At 42.7% G+C, this 23,800-nt stretch overlaps 1 protein-coding gene across 3 annotated transcripts in view; it reads left to right on the plus strand.

Moving 5' to 3' along the window:
* Window positions 1-23,800, plus strand: part of LOC122559112 (transcriptional regulator QRICH1-like) — a 75,667-nt gene that overhangs the window by 48,797 nt on the left and 3,070 nt on the right. For all 3 annotated transcript variants that reach the window (XM_043708423.1, XM_043708420.1, XM_043708424.1), the window contains exons 7-9: window positions 738-846; window positions 1,917-2,068; window positions 22,168-22,258. In XM_043708423.1, the coding sequence (XP_043564358.1) occupies window positions 738-846; window positions 1,917-2,068; window positions 22,168-22,258 (352 nt within the window). The remainder of the gene's footprint in view (window positions 1-737; window positions 847-1,916; window positions 2,069-22,167; window positions 22,259-23,800) is intronic.

Here is a 23,800-nt window from a genome sequence, read left to right on the forward strand (position 1 = left end):
GAAAGAGTTCAGAAAAGATTGACAAGGATGTTGCCAGGGTTGGAGGATTTGAGCTATGGGGAGAGGATGAATAGGATGGGTCTGTTTTTCCTGGAGTGTCGGAGGCTGAGGGGTGACCTTATCAAGGTTCACAAAAGTATGAGGGGCATGGATAAAATAAATAGACCAAGTCTTTTCCCTGGGTTGGGGGAGTCCAGAACTAGAGGGCATAGGTTTTGGGTGAGAGGGGAAAGATATAAAAGAGACATAAGGGGCAGCTTTTTCACGCAGAGGGTGGTACGTGTATAGAATGAGCTGTCAGATTGCTGGAAAATCTCAACAGGTCTGGCAGCATCTGTGTAGAGTAATCAGAGTTAACATTTCAAGTCAAGTGACCCTTTTTCAGAACATTGAAGAAGGACTTCTGAAGGGTCACTGGACCGGAAACATTAGCTCTGATTTCTCTTCACAGATGTTGCCAAACTGGCTGATTTTTCAGCAATTTGTATTTGTGTTCCTTTTGAAGATAATTTGTTTCTTAAAAAATGCCTTTTATTTCAACTTCACAGTGGCACTTTTGTTCTGTGTTGTAACTGTTAATTCAACAACTGGATTGAGAACTGACTGAATTCTGTCTGGAATAAGAATGTTAATCAAACATTTAGGGTAGCATTTGACATTTGCAGCATATCTGGGAGTTTAGTGTTCATGCCAAATAGTTTGTCAAATCTGTGAGTATTGTATCATATGCTTAACAGGTTACATGATCCCTAGCCACATCACAGAGGAGATGTTGTGGGAATGCAAGCAACTTGGTGCTCATTCACCTTCCACCCTCCTTACAACTCTCATGTTCTTCAACACCAAGTGAGTTCCCTTTAAGTTATTTAACCCTGAAATACCTCATTATTTATTTACTTCAGGTGTGAAGTGCCTGTGTGGAAAGTTTCCTGGTTTTCTCTCCGATGTTATGAACTATTGATGATTTTAGCATTTTATTACTGTAAAAAATGTTTTTGTGGGATGTGGGTGTCGCTGGCTGAGCCAGCATTTATTGTTCGTCCCTAGATGCAGTTGAGATTCTGGATTGAAATGAGGAAAGAACTGTTTTAAAACCAGGCACTGCACGGATTGCTGCTTAGTTTGATAGCGCATAACAATGCCTTTTATAATTGAAAGTAAACGTCCTCCTGTAAGAAAAGATAGCATCCCTTAGGCACCAATGGTAAGAAGTAGAACAATGGGGTTAATGATCCAAACTGCTTCCTTAGTAGGAGTTTCTGCGTGACACTTAATTTTTGATTTAAATAAAACCAATATCTGCATATTTTAGTTTCAAATAAATGTGCAAAGAAAGAACCTTTTTATCTTTAGCTGATTTTATATTTCTACATCAACTTCACTAGAAATGTGTTGACTTTTTCTATGAAAGGCTCATTAATTCTTATTGTCCAAACAAGGTCCAACAGGGTTCCTAAATCCACTAGTTTAGGGAATGCTAGATGAACTGCTGCGTAGCGAGTTCCTGAAAATCTGAGAATCATTGTCATTTTATAGGTACATTTCATACAAGAATGATACTTACTGTGAACCAGAAAAGCTGCTTATGTCATCAGTGCTGTTGTTTGTAAACAAGAAACATTTATGGAATTCTGAAATATAACCAGTTTCCTGTACCATCAGGACTGTACCAACTATAGATTTTAGTCTTCAATCTTTTGTTTTAATACATGGTGTAGCATAAACAGTAATTAGACAATGTTATTCTCCTCCCGTGAGTAGAATGTTGATTTCATCTCCACCTTAGCTTAGAGGTTAACTTTGGTGCATGACTAGTTTGTGTTTGGGAAGCAAATGGTCTGTTTCTTGCAAACTGTTTGGGACCAGAATTAGGAATTTTTTGTTTTAACGGAGCCTGACTCTCTCTTTCCATTAAGGTACTTCCTGTTGAAGACTGTAGAACAACACATGAAACTGGCGTTCTCAAAAGTGGTGCGACAAACAAAGAAAAACCCTCTGAATCCCAAGGATAAAAGCACAAGTATTCGCTACCTGAAAGCATTGGGCTTACACCAAACAGGACAGAAAGGTCAGTGTCTTCTGACTTTAAGCTGTTAACCATATAACAGAGCAGCAGAAAACGAATTGAAGAAAATATTTGCACCTTCTTGGGTCTAAAGTATATAAAAGCAAAATATTTGAGATATCTGTAAACTCATTGAGCATGTAGTGTGTCTGCCAGCGCTGAGAAAGGCAGATTAGCATTGCAGATGAAACCTTTGGCAAAACAGGAATGATATTCTCCATGACCAGGGAGTTTAGAATAAGTAATCATAGTCTTAAGGATAAAGGATAGGCCTTTTAGCACAGAAATGAGAAATATCTTCAAAGTTTGTGAGAAGATTTGTAGCTCGGGTGCTCGTTGTTGTGGTTCTGTTCGCCAAGCTGGGAATTTGTGTTGCAGACGTTTCATCCCCTGTCTAGGTGACATCCTCAGTGCTTGGGAGCCTCCTGTGAAGCACTGCTGTGATCTTTCCTCCGGCATTTGTAGTGGTTTGAATCTGCCGCTTCCGGTTGTCAGTTCCAGCTGTCCGTTGCAGTGGTCGGTATATTGGGTCCAGATTCCTCTACCAATAAAAGCCAGTACGCCATATGCCTTCCTCACCGCACTATTTACCTGGGTGGCAACTTTCAGAGATCTGTGTACATAGACACCAAGATCCCTCTGCTCATCCACACTACCAAGTATCCGGCCATTAGCCCACACAAGCTTCCATGTTGCTTGTCATCTGCGTGTGTGGCTACTAAGGATAGCTGGTCGTGTCGTTTCGTGGCTAGTTTGGTGTTTATGGATGCGGATCGTTAGCTGTCTTCCTGTTTGTCCTATGTAGTGTTTTGTGCAGTCCTTGCATGGGATTTTGTACACTACATTTGTGTTGTGAGCAAAACCAATGTAGTGTACAAAATCCCATGCAAGGACTGCACAAAACACTACATAGGACAAACAGGAAGACAGCTAACGATCCGCATCCATGAACACCAACTAGCCACGAAAAGACACGACCAGCTATTCTTAGGCACACACGCAGATGACAAGCAACACAAATTCGACTGGGACAACACTACTATTATAGGACAAGCCAAACAGAGAACAGCCAGGGAATTCCTAGAGGCATGGCACTCATCCACAGATTCAATCAATAAGCACATCGACCTGGACCCAATATACCGACCACTGCAACGGACAGCTGGAACTGACAACCGGAAGCGGCAGATTCAAACCACTATAAATGCCAGAGGAAACATCACAGAAGCACTTCACAGGAGGCTCCCAAGCACTGAGGATGTCAAGACAGGGAATGAAACGTCTGCAACATAAATTCCCAGCTCGGCGAACAGAACCACAACAACAAGAAATATCTTCACCCAGAGAGTGATGAGCCTGTGGAATTCTGTGCCACAGAAAGTGGTTGAAGCCAAAATGCAATGTTTTCAAGAAGGAGATAGACACATTTCTTGGGCTGAAGGGATCAAAGGATCTGTTGGAAAGCAGGGGCAGGGTAGTGAGTTGGGTGATCAGCCATGATCATTGTGTGGCACAGCAGGCTCGAAGGCCCAAATGGCCTATTTCTACTCCTGGTTTTCTGTTCCTGTGTAAAACACTAACCTGTTTCAATTGCTCAATTACAAGAACTTTGTTTTGTACTTCATTTCATGCCTGCAATCTCTGCCCAAACATTAATCAGAGAAACACTGATCCTTTGCTACCTCATTGCTAAAGATTTGCAGAGTATTGTGAAATTCATAAAGATTTGCTGAGTAATTAGCCTGATTAGCCTGATCCTATACTGTGAAGAGTAGTACGAAACTGAATAATGCCAGTGTCAAATTGTGTGAGAAGAAATACAAGTGGCTTTTTTTTGTGTGGGATGATTATGGGTGTAGAGGTATTATTGCTAGACTAGTAATCCAGCAACCCAGCAAATGCTCTAGGGATCTGGGTTCAGTTCCTGGCGCAGCAGCTTCCCTGTCAGGACAGAAAACTGACCTTGTAGAGGTGCTGATGCAACATGGTCAGGGAGTGGGGTGGTGGGGGGATGTTGCATAGGAGTCTTCTATTTTGGCATCAGGTCAAACATGGGCAAGGAAACCTGCAGATTTACCATATAACAGCCTCTCTCAATTGCCCATCTATGTCCTTTACATAAGAAGCAGGACTAATCCAATCTGGCCAGTTATGGCCCCATCAGTCTACTTTCAGTCATCAGTAAAGTGATGTACTGGAAAAGCACAGCCGGTCAGGCAGTATCTGAGGAGCATGAGAATTGACATTTCGCGCATAAGCTGTTAATCAGGAATCGCTTTACTGATGATTGAGAGTAGACTGATCTGACTGTAACTGGCCAGATTGGAATTGTCCTGCTTTTTGTGTACAGGACATAGATGGGCAATTGGTAATATTGTTGGGTAGATGCCAGTGTAGAAACTGCACTGGAACTGCTTGGTTAGGGGAGCAAAAAGTTCTGGAGCACACATCTCCAGTACTACTGCTGGAATATTGTTATGGCCCATAGCCTTTACAGTATCCAGTGCTTCTAGCTGTTTCTTCATATCATGTGGAGTGAAATGAATTGGCTGAAGATTGGGTATCTGTAATGTTAGGGATCACTGGAAGACTTTTCCAGCACCCCACACTCAACTGTAATCTCCAGCATCTGCAGACATCACTTTCGCCGTTTGAGGACTTGTCTCCTGAGGTAGTAAGGGCTGAGGTTAGAAACAGGAAAGGAGAGGTCACCCCTCTTGAGAGTTTTCTATAAGCCTCTGAATAGTTCCAGAGATGTAGAGGAAAAGGTAACAAAGATAATTCTGGATAGGAGTGAGAGTAACAGGGTAGTTGTTATGGGGGCTTTAACTTTGCAAGTATTGAATGGAAATACAATAGTTAGAATACTTCAGATGGGCCAGTTTTTGTTCAAAGTGTGCAGGAGGGTTTCCTGACACAGTATGTAGACAGGCCAACAAGGGGTTGAGGACACGTTGGATGTGGTACTGGGTAATGAACTTGGCCAGGTGTTAGATTTGTAGGTAAGTGAGTATTTTGGTGATGGTGACCACAATTCAGTTATGTTTACTTTCAAATGGAAAGAGATAGGTATATAATGCTGTGCAAGGGTTATTGCTGGGGGCAAGATAATTGTGATTTGGAAAGATTTAGGATGCATAGGTTGGGGAAGGAAACTGCAGGAAATGGGTGCAATTGAAATGAGCTTGTTCAAGGACAGTTACTGCGTGTCCTTGATAAGTATGTAACTGTCAGGCAGGGAGGAAGTGGTTGAGCGAGGGAACCGTGGTTTGCTAAAGAAGTTGAATCTCTTGTCAAGAGGATGAAAAAGGCTGAGTTAGGGCACTTGAGAATAGAATAGAAGAATACAGCGCAGTACAGGCCCTTCGGCCCTCGATGTTGCGCCGATCCAAGCCCACCTAACCTACATTAGCCCACTATCCTCCATATGCCTATCCAATGCCCGCTTAAATGCCCATAATGAGGGAGAGTCCACCACTGCTACTGGCAGGGCATTCCATGAACTCACGACTCGCTGAGTAAAGAACCTACACCTAACATCTGTCCTATACCTACCCCCCCACTTAATTTAAAGCTATGCCCCCTTGTAATAACTGACTCCATACGTGGAAAAAGATTCTCACTGTCGACCCTATCTAAACCCCTAATCATCTTATACACCTCTATCAAGTCACCCCTAAACCTTCTTTTCTCCAATAAAAACAACCCCAAGTGCCTCAGCCTTTCCTCATACGATCTTCCTACCATACCAGGCAACATCCTGGTAAACATCCTCTGCACCCGTTCCAGTGCCTCCACAACCTTCCTATAGTATGGCGACCAAAACTGCACACAATACTCCAGAGTCTTATACAACTGCAACATGACCTCAGTACTCCGGAACTCAATTCCTCTACCAATAAAAGCCAGTACGCCATATGCCTTCCACACCGCACTATTTACCTGGGTGGCAACTTTCAAAGATTTGTGTACATGGACACCAAGACCCCTCTGCTCATCCACACTACCAAGTATCCGACCATTAGCCCAGTACCCCATCCTTTTGTTACTCTTACCAAAGTGAATCACCTCACACTGAGCTACATTGAACTCCATTTGCCACCTTTCTGCCCAGCTCTGCAGCCTCTCTATATCCTGCTGTAACCTGCCACATGCTTCCTCACTGACAACAACTCCTCCGACTTTCGTATCATCCGCAAACTTGCTCACCCAACCTTCTAACCCCTCTTCCAGGTCATTTATAAAAATGACAAACAGCAATGGTCCCAAAACAGATCCTTGCGGAACACCGCTAGTGACGGCACTCCAAGATGAACATTTGCCATCAACTACTACCCTCTGTCTTCTTCCATCCAACCAATTCCTAATCCAAACCTCCAACCCACCCTCAATGCCACACCTCCGTATTTTTTGCAGTAGACTACCATGGGGAACCTTATCAAACGCCTTACTAAAATCCATATATACCACATCTACCACTTTCCCCTCATCAACCTCCTTCGTCACCTTTTCAAAGAATTCAATAAGGTTTGTGAGGCACGACCTGCCCTTCACAAAACCATGCTGACTAGTTAGAAATTAACCTTTACTTGCCAGACTGCGTTACTGAGATATGAATGCAAAGTGTCAAAGGCTCCAGTGCAACACTGAGGGAGCACTGCACTGTCTGAGGCACCACCTTTTAGACAAAGTGTCAAACCGAGACTCTTGTCTACCCTCACAGCAAGATAGGAGCATCAGCAAAAGTAAACTGGGGGGAGGCGATGGCTTAGTGGTGTTATTGCTGGGCTATTGAACCAGAGACTCAGGGAATGTTTCTGGGGGCCTGGGTTTGAATCCTGCCATGGCAGATGGTGGGATTTGAATTCAATGAAAATGATGGTCTAATGGTGGTCATGAATCCGTTGCTGATTGTTGGAAAAACCCATTTGGTTCACTCACGTCCTTTAGGGAAGGAATCTGCCATACTTACCTGGTCTGGCCTATATGTGACTCCAGACCCACAGCAAATGTGGTTGACTCTTAAGAGTTCCTTGGGATGGGCAATAAATGCTGGCCGGACCAACAGTGCCCTCATCCTATGAACAAGATGGGGTACTTGTCTAATGGTCGGATACTTGGTAGTGTGGATGAGCAGAGGGATCTTGGTGTCCATGTACACAGACCCCTGAAAGTTGCCACCCAGGTAAATAGTGCGGTGAGGAAAGCATATGGCGTACTGGCTTTTATTGGTAGAGGAATTGAGTTCCGGAGTCCTGAGGTCATGATGCAGTTGTATAAGACCCTGGTACGGCCGCATCTGGAATATTGTGTGCAGTTTTGGTCGCCATACTATAGGAAGGATGTGGAGGCACTGGAACGGGTGCAGAGGAGGTTTACCAGGATGTTGCCTGGTATGGAAGGAAAATCGTATGAGGAAAGACTGAGGCACTTGGGGCTGTTTTCACTAGAGAAAAGAAGGTTTAGGGGTGACTTGAATGAGGTGTACAAGATGATTAGGGGGTTAGATAGGGCCGACAGTATGAACCTTCTCCCGCGTATTGAGTCGGGTATTACAAGGGGGCATAGCTTTAAATTAAGGGCGGGTAGCCATTTAACAAGGGATTCCAATTCCTTATTAAACTACGGCTCCCTCACACGACCCTTTCCTCCCTGCCTGACGGGTACATACTTATCAAGGACAATCAATAGTTGCTCCTTGAACAAGCTCCAAATATCAATTACGCCCTTGCCTTGAAGCTTACTTTTCCAAGCCACACATCCTAAGTCATGCCTCACCGCATCATAATTTCCCTGCCCCCAGCTATAATTCTTGCCCTGCAGTGCACACTTATCCCTCTCCATCACTAGAGTAAAAGTCACCGAATTGTGGTCACTGTCCCCAAAATGCTCACCTATCTCTAATTCTAACACCTGGCCTGGTTCCTTACCCAGAACCAAATCCAGTATGGCCTCACATCTTGTTGGCCTATCTACATATTGTGTCAGGAAACCCTCCTGCACACATTGGACAAACAGAGTTACAAGTTAGCCAGAAAAGACCGAAAGAGAGCTAAGAGGACCCAGGAGGGGACATGAGAAGTCGTTGGCAGATAGGATCAAGGAAATCCTTAAAGCTTTCTATAGGTATATCAGGAATAAAAGAATGACAAGAGTAAGATTAGGGCAAATCAAGGATAGTAATAAGAAGTTGTGTGTGGAGTCAGAGGAGATGGGGAAGCGCTAAATGAATATTTTTCATCAATATTCACACTGGAAAAAGCCAAAGTCGTTGAGGAGAGTACTGAGATCCAGGCTGCTAGACTAGACAGGATCGAGGTTCACGAGGAGATGTTGCAATTCTGGAAAGTGTGAAACTAGAGAAGTCCCCAGGGCCAGATGGGATTTATCCTCCGATTCTCTGGGAAACCAGGGAGGAGATTGCAGAGCCTTTGGCTTTGATCTTTGTCGTCATTGTCTACAGGAATAGTGCTGGAAGACTGGAGGACAGCAAATGTCAAGAAAGGGAGTAGAGGCAACCCTGGTAATTGTAGACCACAGAGCCTCACTTTTGGTTGTGGGTAAAGTGTTGGAAAAGGTTATATGAAATAGGATTTATAATCGAGAGAGAAATAAGTTGATGAGAGATAGTCAACACGGTTTTGTGAAGGGTAGGTCGTGCCTCACAAATCTTAGAGTTCTTTGAGAAGGTGACCAGACAGGTGGATGAGGGTAAAGTGGTTGATGTGTATATGGATTTCAGTAAGGCGTTTGATAAGATTCACAACAGTTAGCTATTGCACAAAATACAGAGGCATGGGATTGAGGGTGGTTTGTCAGTTTGGATCAGAAATTGGCAAGCTGAAAGAAGACAGAAGGTGGTGGTTGATGGGAAATGTTCATCCTGGAGTTCAGTGACTAGTGGTAGAGTGCAAGGATCTGTTTTGGGGTCATTGCTGGTTGTCATTTTTATAAATGACCTGGATGAGGGCGTGGCAGGATGGGTTAGTAAATTTGCGGATGACACTAAGGTTGGTGGAGTTGTCGATAGTGCTGAAGGTTACAGAGAGATATAGATAAGCTGCAGACCTGGGCTGAGAGGTGGCAAATGGAGTTTAATGTGGAAAAGTGAGAGATGATTCTCTTTGGAATGAGCAACAGAAGTAGAGTAGTATGCTAATGGTAAGATTCTTAGTAGTATAGATGGACATGAGACATCTGTGTCCATGTACATAAATCCCTGAAAGTTGCCACCCAGGTTGATAGTTGTTAAGAAGGCATATGGTTTGTTAGCTTTTATTGGTAGATGGATTGAGTTTCAGAACCATGAGGTCATGCGGCAACTGTACAAAACTCTGGTGCAACTGCACCTGGAGTGTTGCATACAGTTCTGGTCATCACAATATAGGAAGGATGTGGAAGCTTTGGAAAGGGTACATAGGAGATTTACTAGGATGTTGCCTGGTATGAAGGGAAGGTCTTATGAGGAAAGGCTGCATGACTTGAGTCTGTTTTCGTTAGAGAGAAGGTTGAGTGGTGACTTAATTGAGACATATAAAGGTAATTGGAGGCTTAAATAGGGTGGACAGTGAGAGCCTTTTACCTCAGATGGTGATGGCTAGCACAAGGGGTGATAGATATAGGACAGATGTCAGAGGTAGTTTCTTTACTCCGTAGTAAGGTGTGGAATGCACTGCTTGCAACAGCAGTAGACTCACCAACATTAAGGGCATTTAAATGGTCATTGGACAAACAATGCATGAAAATGAAATAGTGTAAGATAAGTAGGCTTCAGATTGGTTCCACAGGTCGACGCCACATTGAGGGCTGAAGGGCCTGTACTGCGCAGTAATGTTCTATGTTCTAGAAGCTGAACTGGCGATGTAAATACAGTGGCTTTGAGAGGATATCAGAGGATTTTCTTTATATTCATGCATGGCATGTGGGCATCACTGGTTAGGCCAGCATTTATTGGCCATGTCCAATTGTCCAGAGGGCAGTTAAGATTCAACCACAGTGTTGTGCATCTGGAGTGTAGGCTAGGCCAGGTAAGGATGGCAGAGTCCCTTCCTTAAAGGATAGTAGCGAACCAGATGGGTTTTTCCTGACAATCAACATTTGATTTCAGGGCTTTCATTGAACTATTATTTCCAGATTTTTAATTGAGTCAAAATTTTACCATCTGCCATGGCAGATTTGAACCCAGACCCTCCGATCATAACCAGACTTTCTGGATTAATAGTCACCGTGTAGCCTACATTGTGATTTCACAAAACCTGCTCACCATTTCCAAGGCACCGGTCTGGAGTCTGATGGAATACTTCCCACTTGCCCGGATGGTGCAGCTGCTGCAACAATCAACATCCGGGATAAAGCAGCCCCCTTGATAGGCGCCACATTCACAAACGTTCACGCCCTCAACCACCAGTGCTCAGTAGCAACGGTGTGCACTGCAGAAATTCATTGATGCTTCTTGGATGGCAAACCCACAACTATTTCCATCTGGAAGGACAATGGCAGCAAATACATGGGAACCTCCCCCAACCGGCCTCTGAAAGTTTCCCTCTAAGCCACTTGCATTCCTAACCTTGAAATATATTACCAATCATTTTAGTATCACTGGGTCACTATCCTGGAACTTATTCCCTAACGGCATTGTGGGTCTACCTGCACCACATCAGCTGTGGTGGTTCAAGAATGCAGCTCGCCACGACCACCTCAAGGGCAACTAGGGACGAACAATAAATGCTGGCCCAGCCAACAACAAAGCACATGTCCCATGTATGAATTAAAATTTCTTTCTTTTGCATCACTGACCGGTATGGAAACTGCACACTATTTAATATGCTTCATATGAAGGGGAATTATCTAGGTTCTGCCATCTTTCAAACGTATGAATTCTGAGCAGGAATAGGCCAGCTGACCCTTGACCCTGATCTGCTTTCCAGTAAGATTATGGTGGATGAGATTTACTCCATTTATCTCTGATAACCTTTCACCCTGGCACAGGGTCAAAACCCTGGTGCTACTTTCCCCTCAGCACTGCAATCCACATTGAAAAGACTGCTCTAGCTCAAGGAGGTCCCTCATCAAGGTGGCAAAAGTGAGACTGCAGATGCCGGAAATCAAAGTCTAGATTAGAGTGTTGCTGGAAAAGTACAGCAGGTAAGGCAGCATCCGAGGAGCGGGAGAATCAAGATTTCGGGCAAAAGCCCTTCATCAGGACTGAAGGCAGGGACCCTCCAGGGTGGAGAGATAAAATCTGCCTGACCTACTGTGCTTTTCCAACATCATTGTAATGTAGAGGTCCCTCATCATCACTACCTTTCAGGGCAATTTAGTGTTAAGCAATAATTTTTTTCTTTTGCAAATCTATAATAATGAGTAAGATGATGGGTTTTATAATGTACTATTGAGATCTGTCTCTTGATTGAATTTAAATATGAAAGTTAGGTATTAAGTTATGCCGGGGCAATGTTTTGAGCAATTAGTTTTGCGCAGTAAATTAGTTTTTGAGCAAAGTGTGTTGTTTTTTTGTTAGGTATTTTCTGGGTTTATAGATTGTTTAAAGGGCAGAGATGACTTTTGTTAGTGATATATTCTTCCTATAGGTTGTGGGTGTTGAGAGAGCATTTCAGTGTTCCTGGAGACCATGTCTGCAGGAAGTGTGTTTAGATGCACATCCTATTGCATTGCATAGATTGGTTGGTGTGGCAGTTAGAGGCAACAAGGAATTTACAGGAGCCAGGGGATGTGATGAATAGCAGTTTCTGGAAGGTAGGAAAGAAAGTCAGATTGCTGGGTTACCACTAGGAAAGATAGGAGAGGTACGCAGGTAGTGCTGGAGTCTCCTGTGGCTATCCCCATCGCAAACTAGTATGCTGATTTAGTTACTGGAGGGATTATGGCCTTTCAGCAGAATGTAGCACTGATAGTTAGATTTCTGGTACCATGAATGGCTCTACTATAGAGGGGTATATCAGTTTTGATGCGATTGCTTGTGATGAGGCAGGCATTTCTGTGGATGTCAGCGAGACATCTTAATAGTGTGTTGCCTCCCTGGTGCCAAGGTTAAGGATGTCCCTGAGCAGGTGCAGAATATTCTGAAAGAGGAGAGTGACCAGTTGGAGGTCGTTGTACATGTTAGTACCAAAGTCATGAGCAGAGAAAGCGATGAGGTTCTTTAGAGAGAATATAGGAAATTAGATTAAAAAGTAGGTCCTTGAGAGTAGTAATATCTGAATTACTCCTGGTACCATGTGCTAGAGAGAGGATGAGGAGGATACAGCAGATCAATACATGGCTAAGGAGCTGGAATGAGGGGCAAGGGTTCACATTTTAATGTGCTTCCACTACATTTTGAGGAAGAAAGTTCTGAATACTCATGACCCTGTGAGGGAAAGAAATGTCATCTCATCTCACTCTGCTGAGACCCCTCAGGATCTTATACTTTGAGTTGTCTCTTACTCCAGGGGATACAAGCCTAGACTGTCTAACCTTTCCTCATTAGACAACTATTAATTTTAATAAAATTTCAAAATGTTTCTGCTGTCCTATAAATGGCATTTTAGAGTGAACTTTATTCATGTGTTTCAGGTTCAAAACTAGATTTCGAATATTCAAATAACGTGCAGAAGCATGCTAGACTGAAGACATTCCAGTTTAATTCTGCATTCTCTTGTGTAAAAATGTAGCAAGCATCCTTCCAGGGCAGTGTTGTATGAGCTATTGACTTGGAATAGTCAATTATGTTGGTTCAAGCGCACATGCTAACTGATGCTTTTAGCATAAATATTGAAGAAAGAATAGTCAGTGGGCTTGTTTTTAGATTAAGGTGGTCAGGTGATGCAAGTAGGCTAGAGGAACATCACAATAGTCAAGTCTGAAGATTCCAAACACGAGTGCAGATTTCAAGAATGGAGGGAGGTGATGGTAGGGGAAGTGGTGGAGGTCGTAGATTTATAAATGAATTATATGAAAGCATGGTGGAAGCAGGTTCAGTAATAACTTTCAAAGGGATTTGGATAAATGGATATGAAGTCCTTGCAATGGTAATGTATTCAGTTTAAAAGAGTGGACGTAGCTACTGTGAGTCAAACAGCCTCCTTTTATACTGTGCCTTTTCTGTACTGTTCCTTCACCCCTGTGGTTTGCCTTCCTATACAATAAACCTCAATTTTAAAACTTTCCTCTTTGGTAAAATCTTGCATGATCTTCTATGCCCAGCCTATGTAATGTCCTTTCCTCCAGCCCTACCACTCTAATTCTGGCCATATGTATCTCCAAATTTGATCATTCCACTAATGGTAATTAGGCCTGCCATTTCCTGAACCTGATCTTCTGGAATTTCCTCCCACCTTTAAGGCACTCTTTTAAAAACTTCTCTTTAACACTTTCTTAATCCATCCTTTATTTGGTGCTAGTCCTATCAGTGCCTGGATCTCTCTCGTCTTTTAGGAGCGTGGTAGTGGAGACAGTTAATGGTTTTAGAAGGAACTTGTAGGGCATTGGCATTTGCTGAATTATTCTACAGAGCGCTGATGTTGATTTGATTGATCAATGGCAGCCTCCTATCCTGTAATGATTCTAATTATATAATGCTGCTATGGACATTATGGGAAGCCTAGTGCATCATACACTTGCCTCTGAAAGTTCAAATCCAGGGATTTTAGCAGGAAAATTCAGGCTGGCATCCCAGTGCAGTGCTGAGTGATTGCTGCACTGTCAGAGGTTCTGAATGATAAGTCGTTAAGCTGAGGCTGCTGCATCCTCCATTTGGATCTAAAAGATCCCATGATTTGATTTTTAAAGAGCTGAGGGACTGTCCCGTATATTTTAACCAATATTTTTCCCCCCTTCAGTATTATTGCATTTTATCTGATCAATACCATGTTAATATTTGTGGAAGCTTGTTGTGTGCAAAATGGCTGCAGTATTTTTTACATTACATAAGTAATTTCATTTCCCAAAGCATCTTGCAGGCAATGCAGTATTTCTGATGTCCCAAGCAGATGAAATAAATAAATATAGCATTGGGATCTGAGCGAATGGCAGTGGGGAGGGAGAGGTTATGAGAATTGATTTTTGGAGGAACTAGGAGGTTGTGATGTAGGGTCAACAAGTGAAGCCATTGCTCTCTTTGATCTGACACTTCAAAAAAACCAAGCGGCAGTCACTCTGCAATGGTCAATGGGCCTGAGTGTTCCAGGTTTGAGAACACGCGCCATGTTTCTGCAAACTTCTCTGTAAATGTAACCCTTTAAACCGGTCAATTTAGTATGCCTGCTTTACCTCTTCCATAACCAATATATCCTTTGAAATGTGGTGTCCCAAACTGAACAGCCTACAGATAGATTCCCGACTATGACTCCGTACAACTGATGCAGCGCTTATTCATTTTGACTTCTAGTCCCCCATACCAAACGCCAACATTCATTACCCTGCTTAATTTCCTTCTGTTTGTGCACTAACATCAAATACTTAAGTCTCAATCACTTTGCAACTCTGCTATACATGATTCGGAGATGCCGGTGTTGGACTGGGGTGTACAAAGTTAAAAATCACAACACCAGGTTATAGTCCAACAGGTTTAATTGGAAGCACACTAGCTTTCGGAGCGACGCTCCTTCATCAGGTGATTGATGAATCACAATCACCTGATGAAGGAGCGTCACTCCGAAAGCTAGTGTGAGATTAGATTATTACATTAGATAACATTAGTGTGGAAACAGGCCCTTCGGCCCAACAAGTCCACACCGACCCGCCGAAGCGCAACCCACCCATACCCCTACATTTACCCCTGACCTAACACTACGGGGAATTTAGCATGGCCAGTTCACCTGACCTGCACATCTTTGGACTGTGGGAGGAAACCGGAGCACCTGGAGGAAACCCACGCAGACACGGGGAGAACGTGCAAACTCCACACAGTCAGTCGCCTGAGGCGGGAAATGTGGTGTCACACTGTGCCACCGTGCCGTGTGCTTCCAATTAAACCTGTTGGACCATAACCTGGTGTTGTGTGATTTTTAAACTCTGCTATACATGGTTTATCACATTTATGCACATGTTCTGATTTGTTTTTCTTGGACCCAAAGCAAATGAATTTGTTATTCCAGACAAGGAACTCCCAGCTGTCAGTTTGTCTACTCAGTCCATCCATATACTTTTTGTAACTTACGCACAGTTGTGCAGGTGGAAGTATCTCCAAACGTTGGCATCTTCAAAACTGGAAATTTAGCTTGCTAGGAGAGTGAAAGGGTTTTTTGTTCCCTTTATACCACTCCCACCTTCACCTTCAAGAAACTTGCTATTGCACTTGGCAGCCCCACAGGGCTGAAGGATGATGTGAGTCAACAACATCTGGGGAGACAACAACCTTAGTGGTATTATCACTGGACTGTTAATCTGGGGCTTTAGGTTCAAATCCTGCCACAGGATTGTAGAATTTGAATTCAATAAGTATCTGGAATTATGAGTGTATAGATGACCATGACTCTGTTGTTGATTGTCAGAAAAAACCCACCTGGTTCATTAATGTCCTTTTCGAGGGGGAAACTGCCATCCTTACCCGGTCTGGTGTAAATGTGACTCCAGAACCACAGCACTATGGTTGACTCTTAACTGCCCACTGGGCTATTAGGGATGGGCAATAAATGCTGGCTTACCCAGTGATGTCGTCATCCCATGGATGAATTTTAAAAATTGTACTGAGGTGCCATACATCAGAGGCCAAACAGCACATCGTTTATACGCGTGTAAAAGTCAAAATTTTTAGACTAATTTTTAAAGGTTAAGTTTACGGGATCGACTATCACATGAATACTACTTTTGAGGATAGAAATTTATGCACAATGAATTAGTAATTCCATGAGTGCTATGGGGAACTGAGTTTAGCTGAGCGGCACACAAAGGAAGGTTGTTACCTGACTGACCTGATGCATCTTAAAGTTTCTTACATTCTTCCATTTCCCTCCATTTTCTATCCTCTAATGTTGTTTTAGTTTTTCAAACTAACATTTTAAGCTTTTATTTCTGATTTTAAAAAAATTATCAGGTTTCACTCTCGCCAGTCTCACCAATCACTGAGAAATTGTCAGCAGCTACATAGTGAAGTAAATGCATTTGGTCTAATATAGGAAATGGTGTAATAAACTAATCAGACTAATTATAGTGCTTGTTCAAGAATGAACTTAAGAAATCCATAGCCTAACATTGGTATGAATTATACATCAAAACACATAATAGCACAAAAAAAATTATTTCCTCGTCATAACATTTATGTATAGGATGTACAAAGTTAAAAATCACAACACCAGGTTACAGTCCAACAGGTTTAATTGGAAGCACTAGCTTTTGGAGCGCCGCTCCTTCATCAGGTGGTTGTCTGCTTGCCTGCATTTCTGAGAAACTTGATGCCTGTGTTGATATGAGCGATCTTCTTGGAGATCCTCTCCACTTTAAGCTGGCAGTTAGTGGTATCGATAGTAGTCGTAATTTGGAGATGCCGATGTTGGATTGGGGTGTACAAAGTTTAAAAATCACAACACCAGGTTATAGTCCAACAGGTTTAATTGGAAGCACTAGGGTTTCTGAGCGCCGCTCCTTCAGGTGATTGTCTTTTCTGCTTGCCTGCATTTCTGTAGAAACATGATGTCTGTGTCGACATGAGCGATCTTCTTGGTAGATCCTCTCCACTTTAAGCCGGCGGTTAGTGATGTCGATAGTAGTCAAGATTTGGAGATGCCGGTTTTGGACTGGGGTGTACAAAGTTACAAATACAACATTAATGAAGGAGCGGCGCTCTGAAAGCTCGTGCTTCTGATTAAACCTGTTGGACTATAACCTGGTGTGGTGTGACTTTTAAATTTGTACACCCCAGTCCAGCACTGGCAGCTCCAAATCATATATAGGATAATGCCTTGATTCACAAACATTGATCTATTATCTGTGAACTGCTGTACTTGGCAGGATATTCCTGGGGATACATCCAGGTAAGTTATTTGTGTGGAACTGAAAAATAAGAAAGGAATGATCTCCTGATTGGGATTGTATTATAGATGCGTAATAGTCAACGGGAAATTGAGAAACAAATTTGTAAGGTGATTTCAGTTATCTGTAAGAATAACAGAGTGGTTACGGTAGGCGGTTTTAACTTCCCAAACATATATTGGGACTGTCATGGAGAGGAACGTATGTGTACAAGAAAATTTTCTGATTCAATATGTAGATATTCCTACTAGAGAAGGTGCAAAACTTGACCTACTCTTCAGAAATAAGGCAGGGCAGGTGACTGAGGTGTCAATGGGGGAGCACTTTGGGGCCAGCGTCCATAATTGTATTAGTTTTAAAATAGTGATGGAAAAGGAGAGACCAGATCTAAAAGTTAAAGTTCTAAATTGGAGGAAAGCTAATTTTGTCGGTATTGGGGACAGATGTTCGCAGGGAAAGGGACGGCTGGAAAATGGGAAGCCTTCAGAAATGCGATGAGTCCAAAGACACACTATTCCTGTTAGGGTGAAAGGAAAGGCTAGTAGGTATAGGGAATGCTAGATGACAAAAGAAATTGAGGGTTTGATTTTTTAAAAAAAAGTATATGTCAAGTACAACCAGGAGAGATCGAGGAATCCTTAGACTATAAAGGTAGTAGGAATATTCTTAAGAGGGAAATCAGGAGGGCAAAAAGGGGACATGGGATAGCTTTGGCAAATAAGGTTGAAGAGAATCCAAAGGGATTTTATAAATATATTAAGGACAAAAGGGTAACTCAGGAGAGAATAGGGCCCCTCAAAGATCAGCAAGATGGCTTGTGCGTGGAGCTGCATGGGATAGGGGAAATACTAAATGTGTATTTTGCATCAGTATTTACTGTGGAAAAGGACATGGAAGACATAGAATGTGGGGAAATAAATGGTGACATCTTGAAAAATGTCCATATGACAGAGGAGGAGGTGCTGAATGTCTTGAAACGTATAAAAGTGGACAAATCCCCAGGATCTGATCAGGTGTACCATAGAGTTATGTGGGAAGCTAGGGAAGTGATAGCTTGCCCCTTGCTGAGATATTTGTATCATCGATAGTCAGAAGTGAGGTGACAGATAACTGGAGGTTGGCTAACGTGGTGCTCCTATTTAAGAAAGGAGGTAAGGAAAGGCCAGGGAATTATAGACCAGTGAGCCTGACATCGGTGGTGGGCAAGTTGTTGGAGGGAATCCTGAGGGACAGGATTTACATTTATTTGGAAAGGCAAGGACTGATTAGGGATAGTCAGCATGACTTTGTGCGTGGGAAAATATGTCTCACAAACTTGATTGAGTTTTTTAAAGAAGTAACAGAGGATTATTGAGGGCAGAGTGGTGGACGTGATCTGTGTGGACTTCAGTAAGGTGTTTGACAAAGTTCCTCATGGGAGACTGGTTCGCAAGTTTAGATCTCATGGAATAGAGGGAGAATGAGCCGTTTGGATACAGAACTGGTTCACAGGTAGAAGACAGAGGGTGGTGGTGGAGGTTTGTTTTTGATTGGAGGCCTGTGGTGTGCCATAAGGATCGGTGCTGGGTCCACTGCTTTTTGTCATTTATATAAATGATTTGGATGTGAACATAGGAGGTGTAGTTAGTAAGTTTGCAGATGGCACCAAAATTGGAAGTGTCATGGACAGCAAAGAAGGTTACCTCAGAGTATAACATGATCTTGATCAGATGGGCCAATGGGCTGAGAAGTGGCAGATAGAGTTTAATTTAGATAAATGTGAGGTGCTGCATTTTGGAAAAGCAAATCTTAGCAGAACTTGTACAGTTGATGGTAAGGTCATAGGGAGTGATGATGGACAAAAACCTTGGAGTGCAGGTTCATAGCTCCTTGAAAATAGAGTCGCAGGTAGATAGGACAGTGAAGGTGTTTGGGATGCTTTCCTTTATTAGTCAAACCATTGAGTATAGGAGTTTGGAGGACATGTTGTGGCTGTACAGGACATTGGTTAGGCCACTGTTGGAATGTTGGGTGCAATTCTGGTCTCCTTCCAATCTGAAAGATGCTTTGAAACTTGAACGGGTTCAGAATAGATTTATAACGATGTTGCCAGGGTTGGAGGATTTGAGCTATGGGGAGAGGTTGAATAGGCTGGGGCTGTTTTCCCTGGAGCATCGGAGGCTGAGGGGGTGACCTTAGAGGTTTATAAAATCATAGGATAAATAGACAAGGTCTTTTCTCTGGGATGGGAGAGTCCAGAACTAGAGGACATAAGTTTAGAGTGAGAGAGGAAGATATAAAGAGACCTATGGGGCAACGTTTTCACGCAGAGGGTGGTGCATGTATGGAAAGAGCTGCCAGAGGAAGTGGTGGAGGCTGGTACAATTACAGCATTTAAAAGGCAACAGGATGGCGTATATGAATAGGAAGAGATTTTAAGAGGGGTATGGGCCAAGTGTTGGCAAATGGGACTAGATTAGGTTAGGACATCAGGTCAGCATGGATGAGTTTGACCAAAGGGTCTGTTCCTGTGCTGTACATGTCTATGACTCTGACTTTATAACTAGGGTAGGCATTTAAATGAAATCAATTTTTAATGTGAAAATTCCAGAATTTTTGGCCAAAAAAAGGGGTCAACTTTTACATTGACTTCTATTCTAGTATATACATTGTTTGCAACAAGTTTAGCTACTTAAAATACTATGCCCAGAAGTAGATATGGCACTGGGGACTGAAGGACTCTGGACAGATTACAGAAGAAATTTGTTAGAATGTAACCACAACAGATCACCTATCTCTGCTTCCAGAGTTGGGAAACTATTGGTGGTCTGTTAATTGTAGAGAATGGCAAGAGACTTGCATTTATAGAGAACATTTTGCAACTTCAAGACATCACAAAGCACTTCACAGCAGATAGATATGTGGCAGAAATTTGGGAGAATAAATCTCAGCCAGCTTAGAAAATCTTTGGTGATGTTCATTGAAGAATGAATGTTGACTAGGAGATTGAGATGTTCCCAGTGTTGGATCTGAAAAGATTAATAGCTGATTGAGGGCAATAGCACCACCTGCTATGGTGGTGATCTGAGGATTTAATGAGCGAGTCAAGTAGGATCTTATGAGACACCAATGGCCAGGTCTTCCCAACAGTTTTTACAGTAATGCAGAACCTATTATAATGTGTAGATGTTTACAGGGATGCAGAAATTCTTGTTCACTCTACCAAACTCACTAGACTAGAGGGTGCATGCTCTAATCCAGCCATTCTGAACAGGGGCCATATGACCCTGTTAGGTGCCCTAGTACATTTGAAGGGGGCCACAGACTGAAGGGGAAGGAGAGCCCCAAGGGTTTATGGAGGCCCTGGTAACTGAACCAATGAAATACCCAAGCCTAACCTAATTTGGAGACTGATATCATGAAACTTGCAGAAAAGCACCAAGCTCCAGGATCGCATTAGGCCTGATGGATGTTTAATTTCATAGTCATTTTTTAAAAAGTTTTGTCTGGTATGTCGAAATGTTCGTGTTTTCCTGGTGTTCAATAATAAATGATTTTGTCTCTCTGTTCATGTTTTATTCATGTTTGAAAGAGAGGCCCTGGAAGCTAAGAATTCCTAGGGGGGCCTTGGCCCAAAAACAGTTGAGAATCACTGCTCTAAACCATGGAAAACTTTAAAGGATACATACACCTCCAAGAAATAGATGGCCAGAAAAATAGCACCCTGAACTTTTGAATTATTGCCCAGGGATATTTTACTTCCATCTGAGCACGCCAGCTAAAAACTCAGCTCGAGACCAAGTGTGAGACTTTAACCAAATCTTGTGACTTGAGGTGGGAGTGCCACCCACTGAACTCTGGCTGCAATCAGACAGCAGGCTTGATAGAGCTATGTAAAATCTCATGGTTAAATAAACTAAATAGTGAAGCTATTTCTCAGTAGCGATTGGGTTACTAATTAGGGGTCACCTATTAAAGGTGATAGATAAAAGAACTAGTGGCAACATACCAAGAGCATAGTTCCTGAAAGTGGGATCACAATTGGACAGGGTGGTGAAGAAGGTGTTGGCATGTTTGCCTTCATTGGTCAGAACATTGAGTATAGGAGTTGGGATGTCATGTTGCAACTGTACAGGACATCGATGAGACCACTTCTGGAATACTGCAGACAATTCTTGTCACCCTTCTACAGGAAAGATACTGTTAAACAAGAGAGGGTGCAGAAAGGATTTACAAGAATTTTGCCACGATTGGAGGATATGAGCTATAGAGAGAGGCTGAGTAGGCTGGAGCTTTTTTTTTCCCTGGTGCGACGGAGGCTGAGGGGGTGACCTTTATAGAGGTTTGTAAAATAATGAGAACACAGATTTCGTGAATAGACAAGGGTCTTTTTTCCTAGGGTGGGGGAGTCCAAAACTAGAGGGCATAGGTTTAAGGTGAGAGGGGAACGAAGGGGTGACATTTTGATACTGAGGGTGGTGCGTCTATGGAATGAGGAAGTGGTAAAGGCTGATACAATTACAACATTTAAAAGTCATCTTGATGGGCATATGAATAGGAAGGGTTTAGAGGGATTTGGGCCAAATACTGGCAAATGGGACTTGGTCGGATTGGGATGTCTGGTCGGTGCAGACCCGTTGGACCGAAGAGTCTGGTTTCTATGCTGTATGACTGAGTCTGAGTAAAAACTTCTATAGGAGAAAGTGAGGACTGCAGATGTTGGAGATCAGAGCTGAAAATGTGTTGCTGGAAAAGTGCAGCATCCAAGGAGCAGGAGAATTGACGTTTCGAGCATGAGCCCTTCAGGAACATGTCCTGATGTTTCCTGAAGAAGGGCTCATGCCCGGAACGTCGATTCTCCTGCTCCTTGGATGCTGCCTGACCTGCTGTGCTTTTCCAGCAACACATTTTCAACTAAAAGCTTCTATACACTGGGAGATTAGGTTTGGAATCCATTACCTGATAGTTGCAGATGCAAGCTAAAATGGAATTGGAAAAAACTTGGAACAGTTGCAAGGTGATGGCAAAAGTGCAGGGGAATGGGACTAACTAGGAGGAGCAGGCACAGACTGAGTTACATGGTCACCTGTGCTACATTTCTGTGACTCTGTAGTAATGTGTAATCTGCAATATCTTGTTTCCAATTGTTTCAGTTACAGACGATATGTATGCAGAGCAGTCAGAGAATCCAGAAAACCCATTGCGGTGTCCCATCAAACTCTATGACTTCTACCTCTTTAAATGGTGAGAATATTTGCATTCTGATTAATGTTTCAGGATATGTTTTCTGTAAGTTGCCACAATCCAATGCTTATTGCTGCTTGTGACTTTAAATTGGATCAGATCTATTAATCTGTCCTGTTATTCTTCTGGCCTTCTATCATTCCTTGTTTGGTATCGCAAATCAGTCCAATAAATGAATATTTCATCACTAATAAATATTCTTTTACCAATCAAATATCTGGGTAAGTGTAGTGAAACCCAGTAATTGAAGAAGTGACCCTTGCTGTTGCTATATTGGAGTATGAGGATTACTCTCCTGGATTACTCTCTTTACTAGAGTATAAGGATTACTCTCATATGACTAGAGTCTGGCTGGCTCAGGTGATAAACCTGCTAGCTCATACAGGTACAGATGTCTCAAATGTGTCCTTCCACAAATTAGTGATGTCTGAAGTAGAACTGCAGTTTTATTTGCACCAGACAGGAATGAACAATTATTGCAGTTCACCCATGCGCTCTTACTTTTGCCATTACTTTTCTACCATCATCCCTTAAGTAGCATCCCCTTTTATAGCCTCCCCTGTCCAGCCTGAAGATCCAATACCTCAGAATGTTGATTTGTCAGTGCTGCCCCTCCCTCAACCACGTCTCTGTCATGACGACAACATTGAAGCTTCATTTGTCAGTCCACACCCTTAACTCATCTGTCTGTCTTCTAATATTCCTACTATCAAAATAGAGGTCATCAAGCCTTGCCTTGCTTCCTGGAAACTCAACATGGTTGGATTCCCTCTGCCTTGGTTCTTTACTAAAGTACTCTGAGTATCGATTGTACTAACAGTGTCCCCTGCCCCTGCTGAACTTGTTTAAATTCTTCCAGCAGCACGACCAAACCCACCCACAATGATGTTGGTCCCATTCTGGATCCGGTGCAGACCATCCTGCTTATACAGGTTCCACCACCTCCAGAAACTGTCCCAGTGATTCAGGAATCTCAAAGCCCCTCTCCTGCACCAACTCTTGAGCCATTCATTCAGCTGCCCTTTTCTCCTATTTTATAGTCACTAGCAAGTGGCATTGGGAGTAATCCAGATATTTACAACCTTTTGTGTATGACTCTGACTAAAATTTGAATTTACTTGGTCTCAGTTGCTAAATTTTCTAATTACTTAACGTTAAAGATACTCCCTTTTAACTTTAGTCTCTTTCGCTATTGTCTGATTTTTATTTATCTCTGGTGTTTTGGAGTTTACCCCTTCATATCTTACAGCTCTTGGGCCTTGGTTTGCTCCTGCCCCCACTGATCTGTGAATGGAGTTAGGAAAACAATACAGCCGCAAAAAAGAAAAACCTCTCTCTTCCCCCATTTCATCTAACGCTCACATTTACTGAACTTACTGATAAATTTTTTTAAATATTTGTTCATCAGGTGAGGGTATCACTGGCTGGGGTAGCCTTTATTGTCCATCCCTCCCCATTCCAAAGGACAGCTAAGAGCCGACCACAGATTGGAGTCACATTTCGGCCAAACCAGGTTGATGGTGTATTTCCTTCCCGAAAGGG

The sequence above is a fragment of the Chiloscyllium plagiosum genome, chromosome 18 (genome assembly GCF_004010195.1).
Source record: "Chiloscyllium plagiosum isolate BGI_BamShark_2017 chromosome 18, ASM401019v2, whole genome shotgun sequence".
Classification (NCBI taxonomy): Eukaryota; Metazoa; Chordata; class Chondrichthyes; order Orectolobiformes; family Hemiscylliidae; genus Chiloscyllium; species Chiloscyllium plagiosum.